Genomic DNA, 26,313 nt, shown 5'->3' on the forward strand with positions numbered 1-26,313 from the left:
CTCTAATTACGAGTCCTCCACTCCATTGGGCTGTAGCCATAACAGTTAAGAATAGGAGTGCCTGGCCTTATCTTTGCAGATTGCCCCAGATTCTACAGCAGAGGGGAAGGCTCTTTGCCCAAATCTGCCTTCCTTCTCCTCTCTCCAATAAACCCTTTCCCCGCACACCTTACCACTCTGTAGCTAGACAAAGCAATCCAGGCACCCAGGGAGATAAGTAATGCTTGTGGAGACCTCACCGACCCAAAGAGTGCCACGCTGGGGCTGGTCTCTGTTTTGACTGCTGCTCAGTGCTCAGTCTCACCTTCTTTGCTCTCCAGGAGGTGTTCCTTCAGGGAGCAGGTAGGAGGTGGCTGGCCTTGCACAGGGCTCGGGGCAGGGCTGACACCCCCATTCCCGTCAGGCTGGTCTTTGCCCCTCATTTCTTCCTGCCAGAGGGTTGACTTTGTGGTCGGCACTTTCTCCGCACTGGGGATGTTGCTGCTGGTCACTGCCATCTTGGCTGGGCCGGGCTCCTGGAGAGGACAGAGAAGAGATGGGCTCATCTGAACGCGCACGTCTCACAGACTGAAATTGGCACCTGACGCCAACTTTGGGGCCTGACCTGCAGAATAGGGTGGTAGAATGGACTGTGCCACTTTTAGAATGTCAGAATGCCAGATGCAAGGGAGGGCACCAGGATGAGGTCTCTTGTTATCTGGTGTGCTCCCTGGGGCATTTGGTGGGCCGCTGTGAGATACAGGAAGCTGGACTAGATGGGCCTCTGGCCTGATCCAGTGGGGCTGTTCTTATGTTCTTAAACTACAATTCCCAGGAGGCATTGCAGGTCTTGTTATCAGGTGTGCTCCTGGGGCATTTGGTGGGCCGCTGTGAGATACAGGAAGCTGGACTAGATGGGCCTATGGCCTGATCCAGTGGGGCTGTTCTTATGTTCTTAACTACAATTCCCAGGAGGCCTTGCAGGTCTTGTTATCAGGTGTGCTCCTGGGGCATTTGGTGGGCCGCTGTGAGATACAGGAAGCTGGACTAGATGGGCCTATGGTCCGATCCAGTGGGGCTGTTCTTATGTTCTTAACTACAATTCCCAGGAGGCCTTGCAGGTCTTGTTATCAGGTGTGCTCCTGGGGCATTTGGTGGGCCGCTGTGAGATACAGGAAGCTGGACTAGATGGGCCTATGGTCCGATCCAGTGGGGCTGTTCTTATGTTCTTAACTACAATTCCCAGGAGGCCTTGCAGGTCTTGTTATCAGGTGTGCTCCTGGGGCATTTGGTGGGCCGCTGTGAGATACAGGAAGCTGGACTAGATGGGCCTCTGGCCTGATCCAGTGGGGCTGTTCTTATGTTCTTAGACTGTAGAGGAGAAATACAGGTTAAACATTCCTGTACTTGGAAAAACTGCATGCAAGGAGAGCAAAGATTGGCACAGAGAAGACTGCACTCAAAGTTCTCCCTGATGTACTAATTTTCTACTTGCATTGAATTGTTTTGCTTTCAATATGAGGAAAAGCTTTCAAAAAGGTATGCTCTCCCCCCCCCCCCCCCGGTAGTGGTTCAATCTGCAATACTGCCTCTGGCCTCTACCACCTCATTTTGTTGCATGTATGAGAACTGTATCAGAGATAAAAGCTCAGCATCTCAGTTGGCTGCCTGACAAGCTACACCGTAACGGGTCTGCCGTCAGTAAATGGCAGACCCAAGTTTTTCTCCTCCAACCCTGAAACGTATGGGGACACAGCATTGGACTGCACACACAGCACACACTGGACACAGCATTGGACTAACGACCTGCTCTATATCACGAATGGTTCCAACATAATAATTTCGGACCAACATGTGCCTCCTCACCCATGAGCCAGCTTCAACTGTGACCTGTGCTGATGGGGAAATGAAAGCCACATCCACTCTGCATGAATGCACAAATCTTGTCTTTTATTTAGCAGGGGGAGAGTAACTGGCCCACCTCACCCCAGCAGTGTCTTTTCTAGTGGCTGGTGTTGCATCTTTTTAGATTGTGAGCCCTTTTGGGACAGGGAGCCATTAGATATTTGATTTTCTCTGTAAACCGCTTTGTGAACTTTTTGTTGAAAAGCGGTGTATAAATACTGTTGTTGTTGTTGTCTATAAAGAATAAATTGCTAATAAATCTTCTCAATTACAAATTTAATTGCATTTTTTTGTGTGCAGAGTGGGGGGGGTTGCATGTGGTCTGCGATGATTCCCATTTTTGCCTAGTGGCCTGCAGGCTCCTAAAGCTTGGGATCCACTGGCTTACACAATCTTCCTGCTCCAGATTTCTGGATCTTGGCCAGCTCTCTTGGGGTCCATTAGCTCCTCCCAAGCGTCACCTTCTGTGCTGGTTACAACCGGCTCATTGTTATATTGGGTTAATTCTGTTCTTTAATGGTTTTTCATTACTAATGTTAAGCTGTCTCAAGAGGTTTATACTGGAAAGCTGGTACAGAAATCTGAATACAAATACGTGCATTTTCATAATACTCAGAATACCAAAAAAAAACCATTTCAGGTGCTTTTGTTCCTGCTATGCGCCACACCTCATGGCAGAATGACTCTTTCCACCCCATGCTCAGAAACGCTGAAGCCATCTCTATTATGAGCACATCAATATTCTCTCTCCATAGCCCACGTTCTTATTATAGACTTGGATATTTCCAGCTGCCAAATATATAAAGGCGGCCACACCAGGGAACGGCTAACGAAAGACTTCCTGCAGCTGAAGGGGGCCAAGCCTTGCCCTTGGAATAGAAGAGCCATTAATAGCCTTCCTTGAAGGCCAAGAGTCAAAAATGGAAATTAAAAGGAAAACTTAGAATGCCTGGATGCAGGGACAGTCACACACCCCACCCCGCCTCCCAGGACCACGCACACAGGCTTTGTTATGAGGACAATATCCTTCCCTGCAACTTGATGGATAAGGCTAAGATAAAGATCTACAGCTTTTACCTAGTAACCAAGAGGACTAGAAACTTGATTTGCAAAAAGATCGGTTAAGTAGGAAGAATTCTCAGGGCACTACACGTCACTAAAAGCCAATATAAGCAGCTAAGGGTGGTATGGAGCAGGGGTGTCGAACTCATTTCATACAGAGGGCCAAAGTTAGCATTTGTGCTGCCTGCTGAGAGCTGGAAGTGACATCGTTCAGCAGATGATGGCCAGAAAGAACTTTGTCCTCACACAGAAACTCATTAGCTGCAAATGACAGAAGAGAAAATGGGCAAATCTTGTTCATATTTTCAAGCTATGAGTTTAATTATCACGCTGGGAGAACCCAGTTATAACAGGGGTCAGATAAAGGGCTTCGGGATAGGGCCACATTCAGCCTGTTGGCCTTAAGTTTGACACCCCTGCTATAAAGGTTAAACAGTAAGCGAGGGGAGGGCCAGGTGGAGAAAAATATGAGAAGCCCCTTTCGAAAGGACATTCAGGACTATTAAAGGGAACACTGAGCAGCTTTCCTGGCACTGCAGGGTTCTTACTTTGCACTTTCTCCATTCTGAAAAACCTCTGCAAGGGCCCTGTGGAAATCTGTCTCCCAAGGAGACCTCTATTGAGCCCACCACAAGTCTGTCTGCAAAGTTCTTGGGACTTGGTAGTAGGACCACGGAGTGTCCCATGAATGCAGGCACAACACAGCACAGCAGCCTCTGTCCCATGACAACACCCACAAGACTCCCGAATCCACACAAGCTTGTATGCACCCAGGACTCCCAATAACGTGTCACACATACAGGTTGAGTCTTGTCATCCATGGATTTGACTCAACACAGGTCCCCTGACCCATGCTGAGGCCTGATATGTGCCCTCCAAATGCGACCAGAGTGCACATGGGGGGGGCGTGTTCCGAGGCCCCGGGAGGCTGCACACGGAAGGCCTTAGAAAGACCAAGCGGTGATCAAGGAGCTGGGCCATTCTAAAAGTTCAGGGGAGCTCTGTCAGCTCATGGCGGGCTGTCTCTTCTCCCCTTTCCAAAGGCCCAGACCCTGCCAAATTCCACAGCAATCATTTCAAAGCAGCCTCTTCCCCCTTCCCTCCAGCAGTCCTTTCCTCTCTCTTCATTTGCCCCCCCCTTTCATCCCGACGAGTCGTGTCATGTTTGTGGCAGCAGCAGGGCTTTGGCTCCACATCCAGAGCTGGGCTGATGCTGTGATGTGAGGCGCAGCTGGGATCGGAGGGGAGGGGGGAGAGGGAAGCTTGTCCACGTGTCCCCCAGGTTTTTCCAAGCTCGTGGGTGTCCCGAAAAGCCAGCAGGAAGAGGCCAGAGACAACCTCGAAACACTGCTGCAGGGAGGAGCCCTTGCCATCGTCACCCGAATGTGTGCAAGCCTCAGGTTGTCCAAAGTGTCATCCTCACACCTCCATTTCAGGGCTTCTGCCATTGCCATCGTTCCAGGGTGGCTTTTACAAGAGACGCTTCAAACGACACACTGCCTCGTAGGGTCTGGCGCTCAAGGGCAGCATGTGCGTGGCCTAGTTTGCCAGAGCCTTCCCCCGCCCCCCTGGCATGGCTCCCAAAGCACTCTGGGTAGCTATGCTCTTCTCTGGAAGAGCTCAGCCCAGTGACTATGCAAGCCAGCAGTGAAGTGTGGTGCTGCCCAAAAACTGCACAAAGAAGTGCCAACCTACCCCCCCCCGCCCCCCACAGAGCACTTGGGCCGAGCAGGCTTCACCCCTTCCTTGCCCTCTGGGAACAGCCTCATCTCCAGTGACAGCCAGGCTGGGAAGAGGTCGGCAGCCAACACCAACGCTGTTCCTTCTCTAGCATTCCCCCCCCCCATCCTACTTACCTTATTTGGTGCTCAGGAGCTCAGATTCTGTACAGTTTCCAAGAGGTTGCTCTGACAACCGAGCACAATCCAAAAATGATATTATTCTGCCAGCATTTCTCTCCCCCCCCCCCTTTCCCGGCTCTCTCTTTTTTTTGGTTCGGATACCAAAACACCCAAAAAAAGAAACAGCTTTTGGGGGCTGGCTTCCCACTGGGCAGCACTGCCTCACTGCAACTCTTGTGCATGCCTTGTTCCTGGCAACACACAACCAGCCATCCTATTCCGAAAGGCTTCAATCAAAAGGCATGGGGGGGGCTGCCCGGGGTGAGCTCTTTGGAGGGCCACGGAACCTAGAAGACAACCACCTCTTTCTGCTCTCCTGACTACACCGAGGAAGGGAGAAGTGCGACAGTCACAACTGTTCCACAAACAGGGGAGGACAAGCAGGACTGCGTCTATTCTGACGTTCACCACTAGCACAAAATCCTGGGAATCTCATGAGCTTAGTCCTAGGCTTGTCTACTCAGAAGTAAGTCCCACTATCTGCACTGGGGCTGGTTCTCAGGAAAGTATGCACCGGATTGCAGCCTCCGTTTCTTTTTTCTGCTTTTTTAATTAAGAAGACATCCTCTCCCCCCTCCAGCTAAGTCTCTCGTCCTTATTGTTTTGAAGCAGGCCAGAAGTATTTCAGAACTGGAGAGCATGTGTGAATGCACACCAAGTGGAATTTCTAGGGCTTCCATGCCCTACACAGCTGCCCCCCCCTGCTCTCCGGCCGACAAAAGGAGAATTTTATAAAAATTCGGCACGTGCAAACTGGCTACTTTGCATCGCCCAGCTCACAGAATTTAGCTGTCCTTGGCGCAGAATTCGTTCCAGAGCGAATGTCCCCGAATACAAACTCTTTTGAGATTCTGCCCGGATTGGAACAGATTCCCTTTCTGTTCCTTGGCTGCTCCTTGAAGCCTCCTCGGCTGCCAAGAAGGGCCAGGTTACAAGGGAAAGACTCCTGTCCGGATGTTGCCTGGAGAGTTGTTGCCAGTCAGTGCAGAAAATACTCAACTAGATGGAACTAAGGTGTGACTCGGCCCCAAACGCTGGCGTTTCGAGGCAACGACAAGAACAGACTACATTTTGGTTTTTAAGCCAGTGGAGCAGAAGAAACGTCAATGCAAATGACTGCAAGAGTCACGAGTGGTGTGCGAAAATGGCAGAAAAGGGGGTGGGGGGGTCCCAGATAGTATACAGGGTACATAGCCCTAAGACAGAATCTACCTGCTGACCCAGACCACTGGGCCATTTAGCTCAGCACTGCTGAGCACTGACCAGCAGCAGCACTCCAGGGTTTCAAGGCAAACGGTCTTTCCCAACCCTACCCGGAGATACGGCTACCAGGAATTGAACCTGGGACCTTCTGTGCGCAAAAGCAAGGCCTCTGATCAGTGAGCCACGGCTCCTTCTGCGTGATCTTTGTTACGAAAAACAGGGGTATTGTGAGCATGTCCCATTTTCGTTTGAGAGGCGCCACGGGGTATGCAAGGTTGTTTTTAAAGCACGGTGCTGTTTGGTTGCTGGCATGTGAACATACAAGCTGAAGCCACCGTCCTGTGACAAAAAGGCCGAAAAGGAAGGCTTCTGGTGCTACTTGACGCACATCCACTTTGCCCCTGCGTGTCCTCCTGGAGACGCTCCAGAAGCCCAGACCTCTTCCCAGAGATCTGCTGCCGCCGCCACCCCCAACGGGTCAGCTGACCACACAAGGACAATTTAAGCCAACCTCGCAACAGAGCCTCTGTCTCTGCACTACAGAAGAGGCGGCTATTCCGGCAGCAGCATCAGGGGTCGGATTCTGACCCCTGTGAGATTCCCCCCCCCCCCCACGCCTTCCACGTGGGAGACTCTGGCAGGAAAGAATGAGTCACAGCCCCGGCACCAAGGGGGCTCTCTTCTGACCATTTATAGTCAAAGAGAACAGAGCCATCGCTGAATCCCCAGAGAGCCCCAGCCCCAAACAGATCCATGAAGCGGCTGGTGGCTTCTTACTCTCCCTGTTATCTCCAGGGGCCATCTCGTGCAGGGAAACCAGAGCATCGGGTCAGTTTATACTGCAGGAGAGGTCTGTCAACAGCCAAGAATCTCTGCCCCCTTCCCCCCAGCTTCCCTGCTCATGACTGCAATCTTTGAGCCATCAATTGGGGAGAACTGTGTGCAAGAGTGTAGGTGCCACTGTGTGTGTGCAAACACGCCCCTTCTCTCAACAGGTCCTAATCTATCAGGCCCTTTTGGGCAACAATCCTGCAGGGGCATTTAAAAATAATCAAGTTTCTAGCCCCACAGGTGCAGACCTGAACATATGTGGGCTGCTTGCAGTTTTAAATGCCACGCATCTGCTCTGGCTTTAGGGACAAGAATCTCATGGCTAAGACTGTACCATCATGAGCAGTAGGGCAGGGGGGGAAATGTCCCCCATATTTACCTGTGGAGTCGGGGGCTCCACTTTCCTCTTCTTCTTCTGATTCTGCTTGTTTGTCCTTGGATACACAACCAACATCTCCAGCCACCTGCCAGGAAACCAAAACATGTCAAACCAAGCCATAGAACAAGGCTTCCACCAGACAAGAGTTCGCTCACCCACCTCCCACCAAAACACACCAGTTGACAGTCTAACGGCCTCTTTCCAAGGTAGTGCCAGAGGTAGGCTTGCCCATCCCTCAAGTGGCACCGGGTGCTTCATGTTTCAGACTCTGCATTCCTACGGTAAAGGAAGGCACTGAGTGGAAAAGCACCAACAGCCTCTGTCCTTGGACAAAGACAAAGCCCCACTGCTGGCCTGCAGACAGTCCATCCCCAATCAATCAATCAAGCCCCTGGTAAAGTAAAACATTATTTCTGGGTATTTTCTGCCTAGGCCACAAAGTCGCTAGCGTGAGAACGTGAAGGCAGGCAGGGCGGGCTGCACCGTGAACTACTAACGTTCATGCATTTACATGCAAGGCTGTTCTACCTCAGAGTCAGACCTGGCCGGCAGAGGCTGACTGAACACAGAAGCCACCCTGGACAGAGTTTGGTTGTCAGCCCCCACTGGGCATTGGCACTCCAAGGTTTCAGGTCAAGGGTCTCGCCCTCCTTCTCACTCAAGGTGCTGGGAACTGAACCTGGGACCATCAGCTTGGAGGGCACGTGGTCTACCACTGAGCGACAGCCACTCCCTGGAGGTGTGTGTAATGGAGATAATCCTGGGTGCTTTGCTCACCTTGCCTTCATTGTCTCTCTTGTGTCAGCACCTATTTTGCAAACCTCCCGGGGCAGGGAACTATTTTTTTTCCCCCTTGATGTAAAGCGCGGTACACTTGGATGGAAATTAATAATGGAAAGAAACACACCATTTTGGCTTGCTTTGTGGTGTGAGGTCCTCCGTGTAAGAGACAGACTCTTCATGAAAGGTCTCCCTCAACCTACTCCTTAAATCGCTCTGCCCCCAACAACCAAGGGTGAACTCTGCCCCCCACCCAGGCAGGGTCACAGCAGCAGCAGCTTCCCAGATTCTCTTCCAACCCACACACGCAGCAGCTCGTGTCGTCAAGAGTGCGGGTGGTGTCACTGTTTCCACTGACAAGGCTGTGACTTTTCAGGAGTTTATGAAACTCAGCCATAAAAACAAACTCCCAAGCTGTCCCATCCCCCCCCCCATGCACATTTCAAGCCACAGTCTGGCACAGGCAAGAATCCCAGAGTCTCAGGAGACGTGGTGAGGACACCAAAGCAGCGAATAAAGCTCTCCAAATCCCCCACAGCCACAAACCTCTGACGGGCTAGTGCCTTTTGCCAAACTGGAGAGCCATTCCAACCTCACCCACCCACAGAAAAATCTCAGAGCATCGAGTAAGGAAGCCTGCTTCGGGAGCCCGAGCCCGGCAGAATGCAAGGAACAGACCATAGAAGCCAGATTCCTGGAGACTGGCTCACAGGGCCTAAGGCAGGGTCAGGCTCAGAGGCTGAAAGGGCCATAGGTTCTATCCCTGGCAGCAGCGCCAGGTCAGGTTGGAAGACACCCCCTTGCCTGAAGCCCTGGAGAGATGCTGCCAGTCCGTGTAGATACCAATTGGTGTCAGATAGCATTGCACACTGACACGGGCCTGCAGTCTCAACCTCCGACTAGCTGCCGTGGAAGTCAGGCAATGTGTAAAGAAAGCTGATCTGGACTCACCTCTGCATCAGCCGTCAGCGGCCGCAAGATGCAGAAATGGCTAGTGGCGCAGAGGAAAAGAGGGCCAGGCAACTTCCTGGCTTGGTGCAACTACCCTGATCACAAGCAGCTTTCCACTAAATGGAAGGCTCTTGCCTCCATGCAGCCAACCGATACATGCTTGTGGGCTTTGCAAAGGAGCTTCCTCCGGGTGGATGAACTTGGAGACACTACAGGATCTGGTTCAGGACTGTTCTTACTTCTGGAACCTTTTAGCCTAATGTTCACCCACCGTCTTTCCAAAGAATTCAATTCTACACTTCAAGGGTCTGTGAGGCTCGGCAGAACTAACCAGCCTACTCCTTTTGCGACATGACAGTTGCTACCAAGTTTTTCAAAACATGCTAAAAGCGGCCCAGGGGGAAAAACACACACACATATATACATGTTAAGGCTCTCTCCCCCGACTCAGCTGCTTGCTAGAACAGAGACCGGGAATTCTTGTCATTCAAATCTGGAACCAATTCCACTCTAGGGTCACACGAGCCAATTCCTTCCCATTAACCCCAGGCCTCGGTTCCCAAAAACGAGGCAGGTTTTGCCATTATCTACGTACAGATTTGAATATTTATGACCTTTCCTTTAGGCAATGAAATGCCAGGATTATGCAAGAAAGCATGAAACATTCATCCGGGAATGGGGTGTCTGCACACAACTGAGCGCAGAAGGAGTGAGGAATCTTGGCAGGGCAGGCGTACGCCGGGGCAGAACCAGCTGCCACATGGGAGATGACAGCAGAGGAACAAGCAAAGCTCGCCAAACGGGTTGGAGCCAATTCCTTAGCCGGGCTGCCTCTCCCTTCCCTTCCCCTTCAACGAGGTTTTCATTCCTCACCAGTTTTGGCCCCTCAACAGTGCAGGATCGACAGGTTTTAGCAGCAAAAAGCAGCAACAACAGGATGATGGCAATCAAAAGGCAGGGGACACCACCCTGCCAGGGCTTGCAGCCCTTGGGAGGTACCTGCAGAAGAACTCCAGCTTACCAAGAGTTCAGGGATCGGAACTGGAAGTGTTCCTAGTCCTTAGTAATTAGGACTGAGCTGATGACACCCAGCTTTATCTCTCCTTTCCCCCTGATTCTGAGGAGGCGGTTGGGGTCCTGGATTGCTGTCTGGAGGCGGTTAGGGGCTGGATGTGGGCGAACAAGCTGAAATTAAATCCGGATAAGGTTCGGAAATCCACAGCTTGGGTCCTGCTCTGAATGGGGTTGCACTCCCTCTGAAGGAGCAGGTCCGCAGCTTGGGGGTTCTCCTGGATCCACGGCTACTCCTGGTGTCCCAGATGGCGGCAGTGGCCAGGGGAGCCTTTGCTCAGCTTCGGCTGATTCGCCAGCTGCGACCGTACCTGAGCTGCGCGGACCTGGCCACAGCAACCCATGCCCTAGTGACATCTAGATTAGATTATTGCAATGCGCTCTACGTGGGGCTGCCTTTGAAGACGGTCCGGAAATTACAACTAGTACAGAACGTGGCTGCTCGTGTGGTAGCTGGGGCACATCGGCTTGACTTTGTCGAGCCGTTGCTCCGGTGGCTACACTGGCTGCCGGTTCTGTTCCGGGCCCAATTCAAGGTGCTAGTTTTGACTTTTAAAGCTCTTTACGGCTCGGGTCCAGGGTATTTGAGGGACCGCCTCCTTCCCTACAATCCTGCCAGTGCTCTTAGATCATCTGGGGGTGGGCCCCTTTTGACTGTGCCGCCGCTAAGAGATGTGAGAGGGGCGGCGACCAGGAAGAGGGCCTTCTCGGTGGTGGCCCCTGAACTGTGGAATACCCTCCCCTTAGAACTGAGAACTGCTCCCTCATTGCTAACGTTTCGGCGTGGACTGAAGACCTTTTTATTTCAAAAAGCTTTTAATTGTTGACAGGCTGGCTGGCGTTCTTGCATCTTGCTTTTTATATGAAAAGCCACTGGATTTGTTTTGCTTTTAGATTTTTTAATTATGTAAATTGTTTTTAATGATTGTTTTTAATGTTGTATTTTTAAAGTGTGTGTAAGCCGCCTTGTGTGCCTGTTGGGCAAAAAGGCGGGGTATAAATTAAAATAATAATAATAATAATAATAATAATAATAATAATTCACATTTACTGGGTTCTAAAGCAATGCATGTTCTAAAGCATTCCAACTAGCACTGGAAAAATATGTGGGTCAGGAAGGTATTAAAATAGCACCCTCCTGGACAGAGGGGGGCAGAAAAAGTTCTTCCTTGTGGCTTTCACTTTTTCATCTTCACTATCCCATATCTTAGGTTGCTTTTATTTTTTGTTGTTGGCAGACATTACAATATGCTGCAAAATTATTTTCTCAATTACCAAGGTTTCTAAACACACACACACACACAGCTTTGCAAGACAGCTGCTGGACAAAAGCCTCAACTGCAAGAGCTCTTCCTTCAAGCTGATCAAGCCTCTGACAAGGGCTCAAATCCCTCAACCTCAAGCCTATCTTGCAAGGTCATTGCCGTGAAAATAAAAGCAAGACACAGATGTAATTGTGACTGTCCCTGAAGGACAAGTGAGAAGGAAGGAACCACTTGTGAAAATCAAGGCCTTTTCCAGGGATAGCTGCTCAGTTCAGAAATCCCCTTCCCCGAAGGAGTTGGCGAGTCCCTCCTTACGCCATCTTTAGCAGGAAGAGAAGAGTATACGAGATGGTGCTTTAACCCTATTGCCTGAATGCACATTCTGTGCTGGAGGGTGTCAGGTTGAATTCTGAACAGAGGTCCACATTTTGGTTTCAGTGACTGGGTGGGTGGGGTGCTGTCCAACAAGGCAACCTCCCCAGTGTAGATGCCCAACTATTCTATTGTTTACGTGTCACCTACAAGTCACAAGCAGCCTGGGAAAAGAAGGAGGAATATCTGTCGCCCCACTGACAGGGCAGAACTGGAAAGAAGTTGTGCAGGAAGTGCTATTCTGCCAGGCTTTCGCGCAAACTGGATTCACGGAACCACTGAAAGTGAACATGTGGTAGTTTGCCATTTGTAACTCCTCTATTCTCCGGGCTTCGGAGTGCCTTCTCGGCCACCAAAGCAAGGAGCAGGTCCCATCTTGTCTGCTGCAATGAGCCACCCTGGCCCCTGGAGGAGAGGAGCTTCTGGGCTTGCTGTTGTGCTGGGCCAGCGCCTGTTGTTTTTGGTTTCCAGTGCCAAGGCAAAATCGGGGGGGGGGGGAATAAAACCCAAAAAGCGAAAGAAGGTCACCTCTGCTTTCCCCTGCAAGCCTGAAAAGGAAGTTGCTTGCTTCTCACAAAACCATTTTGCTGGGTTCGTAGAAGATTCTAGCTGGGACCCGAGTTCTAGCAAGAGACTCACGCATTTCTGTGTCAACTCTCCAGAGCCATCAGCGCTGCTAGCCCCGGGTCTCCCTTGGTCCCTTCGTCCTTTCCCAGAACCCTCCTCGCCACTCACCCGCTGATAATCTCCTTGTTCTCAGCCCGGATGAAGTGCTCCTTCTCGGGGGTCAAGATGCAAAGGGAGAACTTTTGCCCCGTCCGGCTCTCCCCATCCACCACGTCTGTGCACTGGTTCATGTTGATGGTTCCTTGAGGCAGTGTGGTGGGCTAGAAAGAGAAACGAAAGGAAGGTTTAGAACAGGGAAAGAGAAAGCATTTATTTACTATTTGCTGTATTTTCCAGAAGGCCTCAAATGCCCAGCGGGCAACACGCAAGCCACAACTAAGCAGAAGAGTCACCTGAGTAAATGTTAATGTTTGCTTAGTCTCCTCCCCCTAGCATGCAGGCTGCCTGCCTGCGCACCATGCTCCTCTTGTAGCGTCTGCGATACGGGGCAAGGGGGGACAACGCCTACACTGTATGATTCCTTGATTAGCTAAATCTGAAGAAATCAACATACATAAATACACTACTTCTGAGGAAAAAAAATGAGGGTGCATAAACATATTGCCACAAGAAGAAGAGGCATTCTGTCCTTTGCTTTTCTGAGCATACCTCTTCTAGGATGGTGCTAACCCTACGCCAGTGGCTCTCAAACTTTTTAGAACCAGGACCCACTTTTTAGAACGGCAATCTGTTGGGACCCGCCAGAAGTGACGTCAGCAACCTGGAGCAACCTGATTTCACAGCCAGATGTGACACCATCAATTTAGGCTTCAAACCTTGGCTGCTCACCGCTGAAGGCCCCACTACACAGAGCACTTGCGCTGTTATTTTTCATAGCTAGGAATTCAAACTTTCCAGTTCAGAAGTCAAAGCAGAAGGCAGGCTTGGATCCTTCTCCTACCACACCAGTCCTTCCCCGTTTCCCGCATCCCATCTTTCCACCTATTCAGGGCAAAGCACCAGGCTTCTCTCCCACTGGGAGCCTGCAGCTCGGTACCCTGTATTTTAAGCTCTGTGTTTTCACTGGTAGCTGAGCTTGGTGCTACGCAACCCACTTGAAATGGGTCGCGCCCCAGCCAATGGGTCCCAACCCTCCAGTCTGAGAAACGCTGCCCTTTGCAGTTCTGAGCAGCATTTCTATCAGTTACAAAACTAAACCTGCTTCCTAATCGATCACAGCACCACTGTAATCAACCAAAGATTTTTAAACTTGATAGATCGAGAATGTGGCAACCCTGCAAATAAGTCAAGAAAGGCACTTCGCTTAGAGGCATCTCTAGCTAGTAGCTGGTAAGTCCACCAATCCATCAGTGCCTTCTGTGCCGGGGTACGCCAGTCTAAGCAGTAATTGAGGGCTTATAAATTCAGAGCTGTTTTTGGCTTCCAGGCACACTTCAAGGATTTGTTTGGAACATAAAGTCCAAAATTATCTGGCCTGGATTTGAAGGGGAAGAGGGGAGAGACTTGAAGATCACCCACTCCCCAAGGTACCTGCCCAGCTATTAAGTCCTCTTCTAAATCCCCCCCCCCCAAACGGGAAACCTAGTTCAGGTGCGACAACCAACAGGGTCTTTTTGGGCGATTCTATGCCTACAAGCGGGGTAGAACTGAGAGACTAGAAAAAAGAGTGGGGGCCAGAGAGACTGGTAATTGGGTAAGGTGGAACTCAGTGTAGAGACCAGGCTACAGAGAAGGTGCCACAGTGTCTAGAAAAGACAAGGATGCAGCTCTCAAAGCCCTTCCCTCTCATCCAATTAGGTCAGGAGACACAGTCCCAGTTTGGTGGATCTGTGCCTGTCAGTTCCTGCAGCATCACAGAGAAGATGCCCCCCCCCCCCACAGAGCCTTAATCCCCCACAGAGCAGCTGAAGTTTAACTGTTCCCTGATCGATTCCCCCCACACAGAGGTCTGGTCTATGCGTGCAGAACAACAAAGTGGTAGAGCAGGATTATACCTGCAGGTATAATGTGGCAGGCAAACATTATAATATACCTGCAGGCAAAGTGGCAGGATTATACCAGTTCAGACTGTAGATGAGGGGGATCGTATTTACAAAGGAACTCCCCGCCACATTAAAAAAATCTGATCCACCACCTCCGCCCCAGCTCCCCACCCCAGCAAGTGTAGATTGAACATCATCATGGCAGCACTCAATGCCAGCCAGGTGCTAGCAAGCCCTACATTCTGAGTTACTCTCACTCCAAGTGGCCCTTGCACCACCCAGAAGCTTTCTGGGACCCGGGCAAGAAGCTGTCAACAGGCCACATCAAGCAGCCAAAGAGCCTTTTGAGACAGATTTTGCTCTGCCTCCCCAGCTGGGCTGTACTTCAAGCCCTGCTTCTGCTGGGAGGGGTGTGTGCCCCTTTTCAATTCCTCTGCGTGTCTGCCACTCAACCCACCAGTGGGGCAAAACCAGCAGGTCCCTCCCAGCTTTACTTCAACAATGATATAATTATGGGGAAGGGGGGAATCTGGGCCTGCCACCAAAGAACATAAGAACAGCCCCACTGGATCAGGCCATAGGCCCGTCTAGTCCAGCTTCCTGTATCTCACAGCGGCCCACCAAATGCCCCAGGGAGCACACCAGATAACAAGAGACCTGCATCCTGGTGCCCTCCCTTGTATTGGCATTCTGACATAGCCCATTTCTAAAATCAGGAGGTTGCGCATACACATCATGGCTTGTACCCCATAATGGATTTTTCCTCCAGAAACTTGTCCAATCCCCTTTTAAAGGCATCTAGGCTAGACGCCATCACCACATCCTGTGGCAAGGAGTTCCACAGACCGACCACACGCTGAGTAAAGAAATATTTTCTTTTGTCTGTCCTAACCCGCCCAACACTCAATTTTAGTGGATGTCCCCTGGTTCTGGTATTATGTGAGAGTGTAAAGAGCATCTCCCTGTCCACTCTGTCCATCCCCTGCATAATTTTGTATGTCTCAATCATACAGGTTTTTTAATTATCAAATGCAAAAGGTTTGGAGAACAGGTCACTAATCCCCAATGGTCATTACGAGCGCCAATGATTCTACAGAGCTATTTCGGTGTTCAAAATGGTTGCGGATAACCAGCCCACCCCACCCCCCAATGATGTTCTGTTAATAGTCTTATGAATTACTCTTAGATTTTTTTGTTTCCAGGAAACAAAGCGTGTTTGCAGCTGATCTTTGCTTCCTCCGCGTCATTTCTCCTCTCAAAATGCATTTTTGGAAACCAGAGGGCCAGGTGGGAGGACACAGAATTCTTTCTTGGTACAATCAACCATTCACTGGTTCTCCAGTTATTGTGGATGAAGCTCCCAAAGTATATACGCGCATACACTCTAATCACCGTCTCACCAAAGGAGCAAACACTACAGGCAAGTAGCTCTCCACGGTGGAACAATGTCCCCATGTTAAGTTACCCCTCAGTGAGTGTGAATACCCACATGCAAACTACCAGGGTCTTAATTTGACCTGGGACTCAAGGAGTCACATGCCAAGTGTGCCCGCCCTTCAATGCCAAGCAAGCAAAACCACTCCCAACACTGGTGGTATTTCTAAAACAAACGTCTGGACACATCAGCACAAAATGTGCTGCAAGAAACACCAACCAACCACCTAAAGGTGCCACCAAGTACCTGCCCCACCGCCAATCAGGAGCCTGCGTGTTGCACCTCTGCATGTTCAGCCCTGGCCTCCTTCCAATTGCCGTGTCATCCGACCCCCGTCCGCCCCGGGTGAATGTGGAGGGTGACTGCACCAGGGGCAACTGATCCAACTGTCCCCGGGGCAGAGACACAGCAGCAGAAGGTCCCCGATTCAAGTGGTGCATCTCTAGGCAGAGTGAGAAAGACCTGCTGGAAACCTCCGTGACCTGCTACTGCCAGTCAGGGATGGTTGTGCCGAACCACATGGGTCACGTGTCTGACTCTGCAGGCAGCAGTTCCTAAGTATGCCTTTCATTTTAATTCTGAAAATCAGTAGGCATTCACTTTCAGGCATGGGGGAGGGGAGTTAAGAGGCTTGGCTTCCAGGACAGATTAGTTTCCAAGCACCATCTCAACCCCGGGATGTCTTCCTTCTCTAGAAGCAGGGCATCAGCAGTGGAGCCAGCTGCAAGGGAGTGGCACCAGGATTAAGGTCTCTTGTTGTCCTGTGTGCTCCCTGAGGCATCTGGTGGGCTACTGTGAGATCCAGGCCTTTGGCCTGAATCAGCAGGGCTCTTCTTATGAGCCATTTTAATCTGTGCATTTTTGGGTGCTTTTTTTTTTTTTTTTTTTTAAACAGCAGTCACAAATTACAGCCTGCTGCACTTTTGTTTATAACATGCTGGCACTGCGAGAATGATGGGGAGGCAAGAAGGGCAGGCTGGTGCTAAGAGTGCAGTGGGAGGGAAGAGACAGCGCCCAGGAGATGCTCCATCAGAATTTCCCCTGGGCATGGCCAAGCTGTGTTTACACATACAAAAACGCCCCCACGGCCTGCAAGAAACATTCACAGGACGAACCGCACGCAGACTTTTCTGAAAGCTGTTCCTTCACCCGCCACCTTGGCCTCCACAAGGTAGCAGACACACACAAGACATTCCATTTCCATAAATCACCCTAAACGGTCCAAGCCAATCTGGAAAGGATACAAGGTGGCCGGACAGACGCACGAAGCACAGAGGAAGAGGCAGAGATGATGCACAGCTCCCCTCCCAACTGCCGCACACCTTGCTGTGAAGAGGCTCATGACTTCCTAAGAGGCTCCAACCTTCCCTTGCTGATGATGCAGCTAAAGCAACTGCGTGGGAGGGACGTGACTTGTTCCAAACCCCCTAGTCTGGACTCCACAGCTGCCTGCCGTATGGAACCTGGACCCAATTCCCATGGAAAGTTGGTTAACAGCACCTTCAATTAATTCCTGCCAGGCAGCTGTGTTGCTAGATGTTCACCAGGGCTAGATGCCAACTATGCATCTTCCTGCCAGGGGTTCTCCAGCCAAGATGGTGCAGGCCAGAGCAAGGTAGTATGGCAGGTGGACTCCTTAAGAAGCAAGTTTGAATCACACACACAGCGTTGCACACAAAAGAGCGCGCACAAAGTAGCAGGAGAACTTAAGGGAGCTCAAACGGGCCCCGGGCAAAGAGTTGCCTGCAACTGACAACCTGTATCACAGAGCAGCAAAGCCCTCTCCTCTCAACCTCAGTCTTCCCCATCTGGAATATGGGAATACTCATCTGTGTTGCAAGGATTTTGGAAGGGCTCACCCATATAACACATAAAGGATTCTGAATGAACTCACTCAATGTAACAGAAACCAAACAGGAAGGAGTTAAAACAATACCACCCAATGCTTTCATGGGACATCATTCAGACACACACACACCCCCGCAAAAAAATAAAATAAAAGAGGAAATAGCAGGCAAGAAGGGACTACACAAGGTTCAGGCAGTGGATCCCTGTTAAGTCAAATCTTCCTGCTGCATTGTGTCAAGAGGCGGCTGGGGGATGGGGGGTGGATGGAATCCTCTGAAACAGTTGTGTGTCCCTCGACTGGGCAGGACGGCTTAACAAGGGCTTCTGGCTGGAGTGTAGGAGACCATTGGCGGGCGCACAGCAGTAGAACTTACTGTTGTAAAAGACTTTGAAGTCATGTAACAGGCTTTGCATCCAAAGTTATTCATTAGACAAGAGCTCTTGAGACTGACCTTTTGCCCATCTCTGAGAGGAGGCCACGCACTGGAGACCGTCCACTGTCCAGGAGGGGGATCCGAGAAAAGAACTGAACTTCCCACAGATTGGGAAGGCCAACTAGCAGCCCCTGGGCCTGACTAGTCCTCGGAGATAAGTTCATCTTCCCTTATCCCAGGCACGTTACCAAACTTCTACTGAGAAGCAAAATGTTGTCCAAGCATGCTGTAGCGTTTCTCCTTGGTTTCTGCAGTGCCGTCAAAAGCACACAACGGTGTACAAAGGAAAAGCAAAGGGAACCCTGCCCCAGAGAGCTTGCAATCTGAAATGGAGCAGGTGAAAGCAAACAGCGAAAGGGGAGGGAGAGAGCACAAGGGGAAAAAACCTGAGAGATGCAGTCACACAATGGCGTTCCCAAAGTGTGCATCACAATGTCTTACGGCATCATGGCACACTCACAGGGATACCAGAGGGTGTGTCCAGTGTCCCTTCCTACCAATTCGCCCAGGTGCCGCCATTTTGGATCTTGCAAAATCTTACGAGACTTGGGCACTGCCATCTTGGAAGATCTTGCAGAAATTTGGGTGCCACTAACTTTGGATCTCACAAGATCCAAGATGGCACCAACTGGCTAAGCCAGGAAGTAGAAGCTGCTGGGGCGCCATGAGCAGGGTAAATTTGGGAACTGTTGCAATAGGGTGTTCACACATTTATGCTGCACCCAGTGACAGATGGCTGGTATCCAGGCACACATTTCCACTTGAAGGACTGTACCTGGGCTCATTTTGATGGATCACCAACCCGGGTCCCTCGTAGAAAGACTAAGCCTACACGGCACATAAGGGTCAAGAAATTATACGAGGATTGAATCTGGGTACACTGATCTAACAGTGGCAGCAGATGCACTCGGCACACATCCAAATGCCTTTCTCAGCACCTCTGGTTCACAGGGCACAAGTGGCAGGAATGGGGGGGGGGGTCTTCTTCTTTATTCCTTTAGCTGGCATTTGGGACAACGTCTTCTAAGCCAATACGCTGCAGGTTTCAACCTGGGGGGAGGCTGAGGTACTACCAACCAGATTGGCCAGTACCAGGCTAGGGGACCAGCAGCTGGATTGCATGTGCGCATGCGATGAGTGTGGGGGGGGGGCAGCAACACCAAAGGAATAATATAATGTGTTTTTTGTCTGGGGGAGAATGATGGTGGCGGGGCCAGCAGCACTCTCGCTCTCTCTCTCTCTCTCTCTCTCTCTCACTCTCTCTCTCGCATTTCACAGGAGGGGACAGTAAGTTCAGCCAGGGGACGTATTAGGAGAGGCTCGAACATTTACTCAAGGCAGACAGCAAGTCTAAACAGAGGATGGGGCCAATCAGACCAAAGGTGCTGCGGAGAGGTGGGCTGAACACGGAGAAGGCCAAGGAGAAGGGACACCTTCCAGCTGACCCCAATGGAGTCCCGGAGAAACAGACATGGACACGCAACCCCTGCTCGAAGCCGGGACGCTGTCAATTAACCCTCACTTGGCAAAAATGTGGCAGGTGAGCGAGCACTTTTCCACATCAGGTGGTCCACTAGGAAGCACTGACTGTCTTACAGCATCATGGCACACTCACAGGGCTACCACAGGGTGTGCCCAGTGGCCCTGCCTACCAATTCGCCCAGGTGCCGCCATTTTGGATCTTGCAAAATCTTAGGAGATTTGGGCACCCTGTTCCAGCACAGGGTCTGCCAAATTCCTAGCCCAGCAACCTGCTTCCCACAGAGACCCACCAGACTCCCCAAACAGGAGAGGAAGGCCATAGCCCTGTCCCAGCACTGCTCCCTTGCAACAAGTATTCAGAGGTGCTCTGCTATGGGAAAGGAACATAAGAAGAGCCCTGCTAGATCAGACCAAAGGCCCATCTAGTCTGGCTTCCGGTATCTCACAGTGGCCCACCAGATGCCTCAGGAAACAAACAAGACAGCAAGATACCTTGCACTTGGCATTCTGAGGTAGCCTACTTCTAGAACAAGGAGGCTGCATATACCCATAAAAGCTTGTATCCTGTGATGAATTTTTCCTCCACAAAGCTAGACCATCTCTTTTGAAAGGTTTCCAGGCTAGGTGCCATCGCCACATCTGGTGGCAAGGTGTTCCACATTAAATACACACTGGGTTAAAACATATTTCAGGATCAGGAGGAACAGCATCTCCAGCATGCTTAGTAGCCACCGACAGTTCTCTGGTCCACAAGTTTGCCCAATTTCCTTTTCAAACCATCCAAGATAGCGGCCATCACCACATCTCATGGCAGTGAATTCCACAGACTAATTATGGTCTGCGTAAAAGAAGACAACCCTCTGTCCATCATGACTCGCTGGCTCATCACCTTACACAATGACCCCTGGATCTGGCACTGCAAGAGAGAAAATCTTTTCAGCCACTGTCCTCACACCATCTCCCAGGTCTCCATCACAACGTGCCTTGCCACACACTAAAAAAGTGTGGAAAAGCTTTGTGGAAAAAGTGTGGAAAAAGGGGGGGTAGTCTTCTCCAAAGGGAGGGGAGGTTTTTCTGCTGTGTCTGAAGACAGGAACGGACAGGAGGATTCAATCACATCTGGGGCATAATTCCTCCCCACCCACCCCCCAGCCAGAGACCGCTGGGAATTCAGAAAGCCTCCGATTTAAAAGTGACTCTTTGCAGCACAAAGTCCATTTTCCCCTGGCATCTGCTGGCTTCGTGCCCACCCACCCCCAGCATGCAGCCTCGGTATGACCCGTGAAGTCTCGCCCGTGAAGATGCACACAGCCACCACTGCCAAGTTTGCCAGACAAAAGGAAGACGGGCTGCCGAAAAGGGGCCACATCTCTGGCACTCTCAAAAGGGCTTTTTCCCCAGGCCAATGGAAACAAAAAACGCTTTTTCTGTTTTGACCTTATATGGGGATTCTCACAAACAGCATTCCGCTGGAATCTGGTTCACGGCAGCGCAGGCTTCCTTGACAGCAAGCCTCCAACTTGCTCAACTCCTGACCAGATACAGCTGCAATATGTTTCTGATCCTGCATGCACACACACACACCTTTCTGTCCCTTCCCCTTGTATCGTGACCAACAGGGAACTAAAGGCTTCACAGACACCTGACTCCATCCTGGCACCCATCATCCACTCTCCTTCCTCCCTCACCCCGGTGGAGTCTAGCTCCCACCCCACCACTGCTTAATCCCTAAACCTGCACTCCAGGTTTGCCCATTCCCACTCACCTGGGGCAGGTAATAATTGCTTCCAGAAAACCCAGGATGAGAGGCTTTTGCTTTTCCATTTTTTTGCAAAACAGAAGTGTGCTTTGACCAACCCAAGAATGTCTGCACTTATCTGAAAGCTGCAACATCTCCCTACCCATAATCCTACACTGTTAAAAAAAAATCCCACCTTTGATCCCCTTTTACATAAGAACATAAGAACAGTCCCACTGGCTCAGGCCATAGGCCCATCTAGTCCAGCTTCCTGTAACTCACAGCAGCCCATCAAATGCTCCAGGGAGCACACCAGATAACAAGAGACCTGCAAGGCCTCCTGGGAATTGTAGTTAAGAACATAAGAACAGCCCCACTGGATCAGGCCATAGGCCCATCTAGTCCAGCTTCCTGTATCTCACAGCGGCCCACCAAATGCCCCAGGGAGCACACCAGATAACAAGAGACCTGCATCCTGGTGCCCTCCCCTGCATCTGGCATTCTGACATAACCCATTTCTAAAATCAGGAGGTTGCGCATACAATATACACCCCAGCACTCTGGATCTTAGCACTAAAGTTCTGAAATTTGATGACTGCAGTCCAAACAACCATAGGTTCAAGCCAATGCATTCAAATTGCAGAAGAATATCAGCTATCTAACTTTAAAAAAAGCAATCTCACTGTATTTTAAAGTTATGTTTTAAGTTACGTGTGAATCATAGCAAAACATAGTCTTAGAAGAGGCATCTCTCCAGGGTGAAAGAGGAGGGGGGAATACTTCTTTTCAGTAGGAAAAGAGGTATTCTGTTCCATATAGTAAAGGGGGAATGGCCTCTTCTTTCATAAGTACTTGCACTTATGATGTTTTTTAAAATACGGCTTTAATGAAGGCATTTTTTCAGGAATTTGAAAAGTTTTCAAAACAGCCAGGAATGATTAAATGCTGTAGTCTTGACGTCAACACAAATCTTGATCCGGTGCCTCTTACGAGTCGCTATTCCAAAAGAAGCCTAACATAGGCTGTGCCTTCCACCAATGAATGTTCATGTAGGCCCTCTGGATCCCTATGACAGGCCTGTACACGAACAAGAGATACCTCTGGCCATTTTTTAAAGGAGCATCTAGAACGGCTTTTGTTCCTGTCCCGAGACAAAAATCCCAAGTCACCAAATTAGCCCAAAAGGCAAAGTCCTTCCAGCAGCTAAACTGAAAAGGGGTCTCAGAGAGACGTGCCTTGAAGGGTATTTTATTTACAAAGCAGCTTAGGGGATAAAACCAGAACCCAGAGGCAAAAGTTGCTCATTTTGCTCCATGCCTTGCAAACCAAGTGGAGCAGAGAAAATGCCGCCATTCACACAGGCTCCAGAGGTATTCATTGGTACAAATACCAGCAAAGGGGGGAAGAGTGGGGAGAAGTGACAACAACCCCCCCCCCCACACACACACAACACAGTCCTGGATCATTCCACCCTGGGGCAAAGTCCAGAACCTGCCACCAGCTGCAAGCAGATTGTTAAAAACACACTACAGCTAACAGATTGGATGAAGATAGTGGCAGGTTTCTGCAAAACTACTCTGGTGTAAGAAGTGGAATTAAAAATGAAGCAGAGTTGAGGACCAGCCCATAAGACAGGGAAAGTGCACTAGGAGGAGAATTTTGCACGGCAAGAATCTTCTCAGACCAACATGGATCCACCAACATTGGGCTGGCTGACTAGCTAGTCATTTCCCATGGTTGCCAACAATCCCTTCTCTTCTCCCAGGACATTAGACATATTGAGAGGGCTTAGGAGACAGAAATGGCATCCTCTGCCATGAGGGCTGGAATATGGTAAGTGTTAAGGAACACAGGGAGCCTCTCCCATTTGCACCAAAAAAGGATTCCTGCTTCTTTGAGATTACACAAGGGGAAACAAGACCTGAGGAATGGGATCTGGATGGCTCTGAGAGCCTTGATCAACAGGGAGCCAACCCTGGTGAGTCGGCAAGTGGATTTGTGGATTCTGTCTATTAGAAATAGCATCTTGTCAAACCCTGGAAACCAGATGCTGGCCTGAGAAGCATCCACAGTCAAACGTTTTAACTCAGGGATGCAGTGGTATCACTAGGGGGTGCAGGGGGGGGTGCAGACTACACTAGGTGACACGCTTGGGAAGGAAGACACCACCAGTGGCCAAAATTGTGGAAAGCTTGGTATTTCTGAATAATACAATCATGCTTTATATCATTTGATTGGTCATTTAATACAGAATGCAATGAAATAACCTGTGTTGAAATATCTATCAAAAGTTACAGCCAAATAACCAGAAAAGGAAAACACAACTGCCTTATGGAATTGATCCCTGCTAATTGGGTAAGAGGCACTTTTTCAAGTGGGTGCTCCTTCTTTTAGCAGGGGGAGAGTAACTGGCCCACCTCACACCAGCACTGTCTGTTCTAGTGGCTGTCTGCTAGTATTCATTTGCATCTTTTTAGATTGTGAGCCCTTTTGGGACAGGGCGCCATTTAGTTATTTGATTTTTCTCTGTAAACCGCTTTGTGAACTTTGAGTTGAAAAGCGGTATATAAATACTGTTAATAATAATAATGGAATAAAAAGTGGATTTTCTTAACTCAAAATTTTCCAATGAGACTGACTGTTCTGAGAGCCAATGAGGTCTTGTTATGACACAGTAGGGAACAGAACTCTGATTCAGTAGTGTGAATGTCCATCAAGGGAGTGACTTAATTAGCTATTGCACTGGGCAACACAAACTCTAACAAGGCCTCTGCAAGGGTGGGTGGAGTTATCCCCCCCCCCAAATCCACTGCAACTGTATTTCAGAAAATCAACAACTCTGTGGCAGAGACACTTAAGAAGATTTATTTATTTATCACATTTTTATACCGCCCTTCCTCCAAAGAGCTCAGGGTGGTGTACCTGGCTGCTCCCTTTTTTCCTCACAACAACCCTGTGAGGTAGGTGAGGCTGAAAGTGACTGGCCCAAGGTCACCCAGGGTGCTTCATGGCTGAGGGGGGATTTGAACCTGGATCTTCCAGGTCTGAGTCTACCTCCCAAACCACTACACCACCCTGGCAAGATCTGGACTCTGGCGTCTGTGCAAATTCTGCAAGTCAAATTTTGCATCATTCTTCTTTTGCTGAGCCCAGGGAGGGCCAAGAAGGCATGGAGACCCCAGGCAACAAGGGCAGGCACAGAAGTTCGCTTTGGAACACACTGGTGCCCCAGATCTTGGCAATCAAACCATGGGCAGTGTTCAAAAGCGGAGCCCTCCCCACTAAAACACAGAGGGACCAGCCCCTGCAGAGAAACATCCTCCAAGCAGGAGTTGAGAGAAACTGTAAAATGAAAACGCATAGAGACACGTGCGTAGATTAGAGATAGGGGGGAGCGGGGATGAATCAAGGCATCCCAAGCTTCACTTCGTAAACAAAGTGCTGTTCCTTGGGGCAATCATGAAAAGTTCTTTCCCACAGATCCTGACATGAGCCAGGATACAAAAGCAGCAACTCCTTCCTCCCTCTCCACCTGCAGTCCTGGACTTTCAGCTGTGCTTCAGCCGCAGATTGCAATGGGTATTTGATACAATATTAGTCAGGCTGGCTTGACCCCCCCCCCACCTAAGAAGGAATCAACAGTGATGTGCATGAACCACTTCCACAGAGTGGAGAGACAGGTGTTTGCCCCAAGAAGCAAGGGGGAGAGGCTGCCATCTCTCACTGCTCACCTCCCTCTGTTCAGCCTAGCAGATACTGAATCACGCAGAACAGGTTATGTAAAACATGGGAAACTGGACACATGAGGGGAGGAGCATGTCTCCTCTCAGCTCAAAACACAAACTCTCCCAGAGGGAAAAAGCCTCCAACCTAACCCTTGGCGTACACCACAAGAGAGTACTCCAAGAATCAATCCTCTCTGGATTCCCTCCTTGTTTCACAGGATGGCAACTGATGCCACAAGATCAATGTCTACCAACAATGTCCTCTAGAGCAGTGGCTCTCATCAAATTTTTTAGCTCTGGGATCGGCTTTATAGATCAGTCAGGACCCACCAGAAGTGATGTCATTAAGTGATGTCATGGCTGGAAGTGACATCATCAAGCAGGAAAATTCAACATCCGCCCTATGACAAAATCTAATCAATTAAGTGAATTAAAAGTTTACAATAAGTCTGAATGCTTATTTAAAACAAAGAACACCCCTAACCCTCCCAAGCAGTTGCTGATCTATTAAAAAAAATTACCCAAACATTCGAAAGGCTGCAATCCGATTCACATTTACCCGGGAGTAAGACCCATTGACTATCATTGTTAAAAGCACATACCGAGCAGTCTGTTAAAAGTACAAATCTGTGACATTTCCCCAAATGCAGTCACATACCATGGGAGCATCAAGCCTAATATAGTAAAAATAAAATACACATCGAAATGAATAGGGGCCCACCTGAAATTGACTTGTGACCCACCTAGTGGGTCTGGACCACAGTTTGAGAGGAGCTGCTCTAGAGGTTCAAAACCAGCTTGGATAGTTAAACCGGAGGCAGCGTGCAGCTGCCAAAATTAAGCTGGAAAGCCAATTAATCCTAACACCCCCTTCCTGAGAAAGCCAGCATTTCCTGCTTGGCTGGGATCGTCCAGCAGACAAGCCGTTTTGGGCAATTTCCCAACGTCCTCCAGCCGGAGCTGGGGGAAAGGAGAGGTGCTTCTCCCACAACACGTGCACAGCGGGTCTCTCGTGCTCACATATCTGACATGCTCCTTGCTTTACTCCAGGTAAGGAGGGACGGGTTTGGTGCTCCCACCGGCCCAGTTCGGCCACATCTTTCCGAGTCTCAGAGGTTGGTTGGGTTCAAGACAGGTCATGTTGACACAAGGATGAGGCCAGCTCACAAAGGGATTGTGCCAGTAGGAAGGGAGCGGCCGGGCCTTCAAACAAAGAGGATTAGAAGACTGGATGCTCCAGAGAAGGGAAGCTCCATTCCCTTTTGTGAGGGCAGGAGCTTGAGGGACACATCCCGGGTGGCTGCTGTTAATGGGATTAGAACCTGCAGCACAAGGTTGCTCTG

General features: G+C 50.0%; 1 protein-coding gene across 3 annotated transcripts in view; it reads right to left on the reverse strand.

The window, feature by feature from the left end:
* Positions 1-26,313, reverse strand: part of MPRIP (myosin phosphatase Rho interacting protein) — a 114,306-nt gene that overhangs the window by 49,933 nt on the left and 38,060 nt on the right. For all 3 annotated transcript variants that reach the window (XM_066640723.1, XM_066640725.1, XM_066640724.1), the window contains exons 4-6: positions 12,435-12,586; positions 7,261-7,345; positions 305-515 (exon numbers count right to left, since the gene is read on the reverse strand). In XM_066640723.1, coding sequence (XP_066496820.1) covers positions 305-515; positions 7,261-7,345; positions 12,435-12,586 — 448 coding nt within the window. The remainder of the gene's footprint in view (positions 1-304; positions 516-7,260; positions 7,346-12,434; positions 12,587-26,313) is intronic.

The sequence above is a fragment of the Tiliqua scincoides genome, chromosome 13 (genome assembly GCF_035046505.1).
Source record: "Tiliqua scincoides isolate rTilSci1 chromosome 13, rTilSci1.hap2, whole genome shotgun sequence".
NCBI lineage: Eukaryota > Metazoa > Chordata > Lepidosauria > Squamata > Scincidae > Tiliqua > Tiliqua scincoides.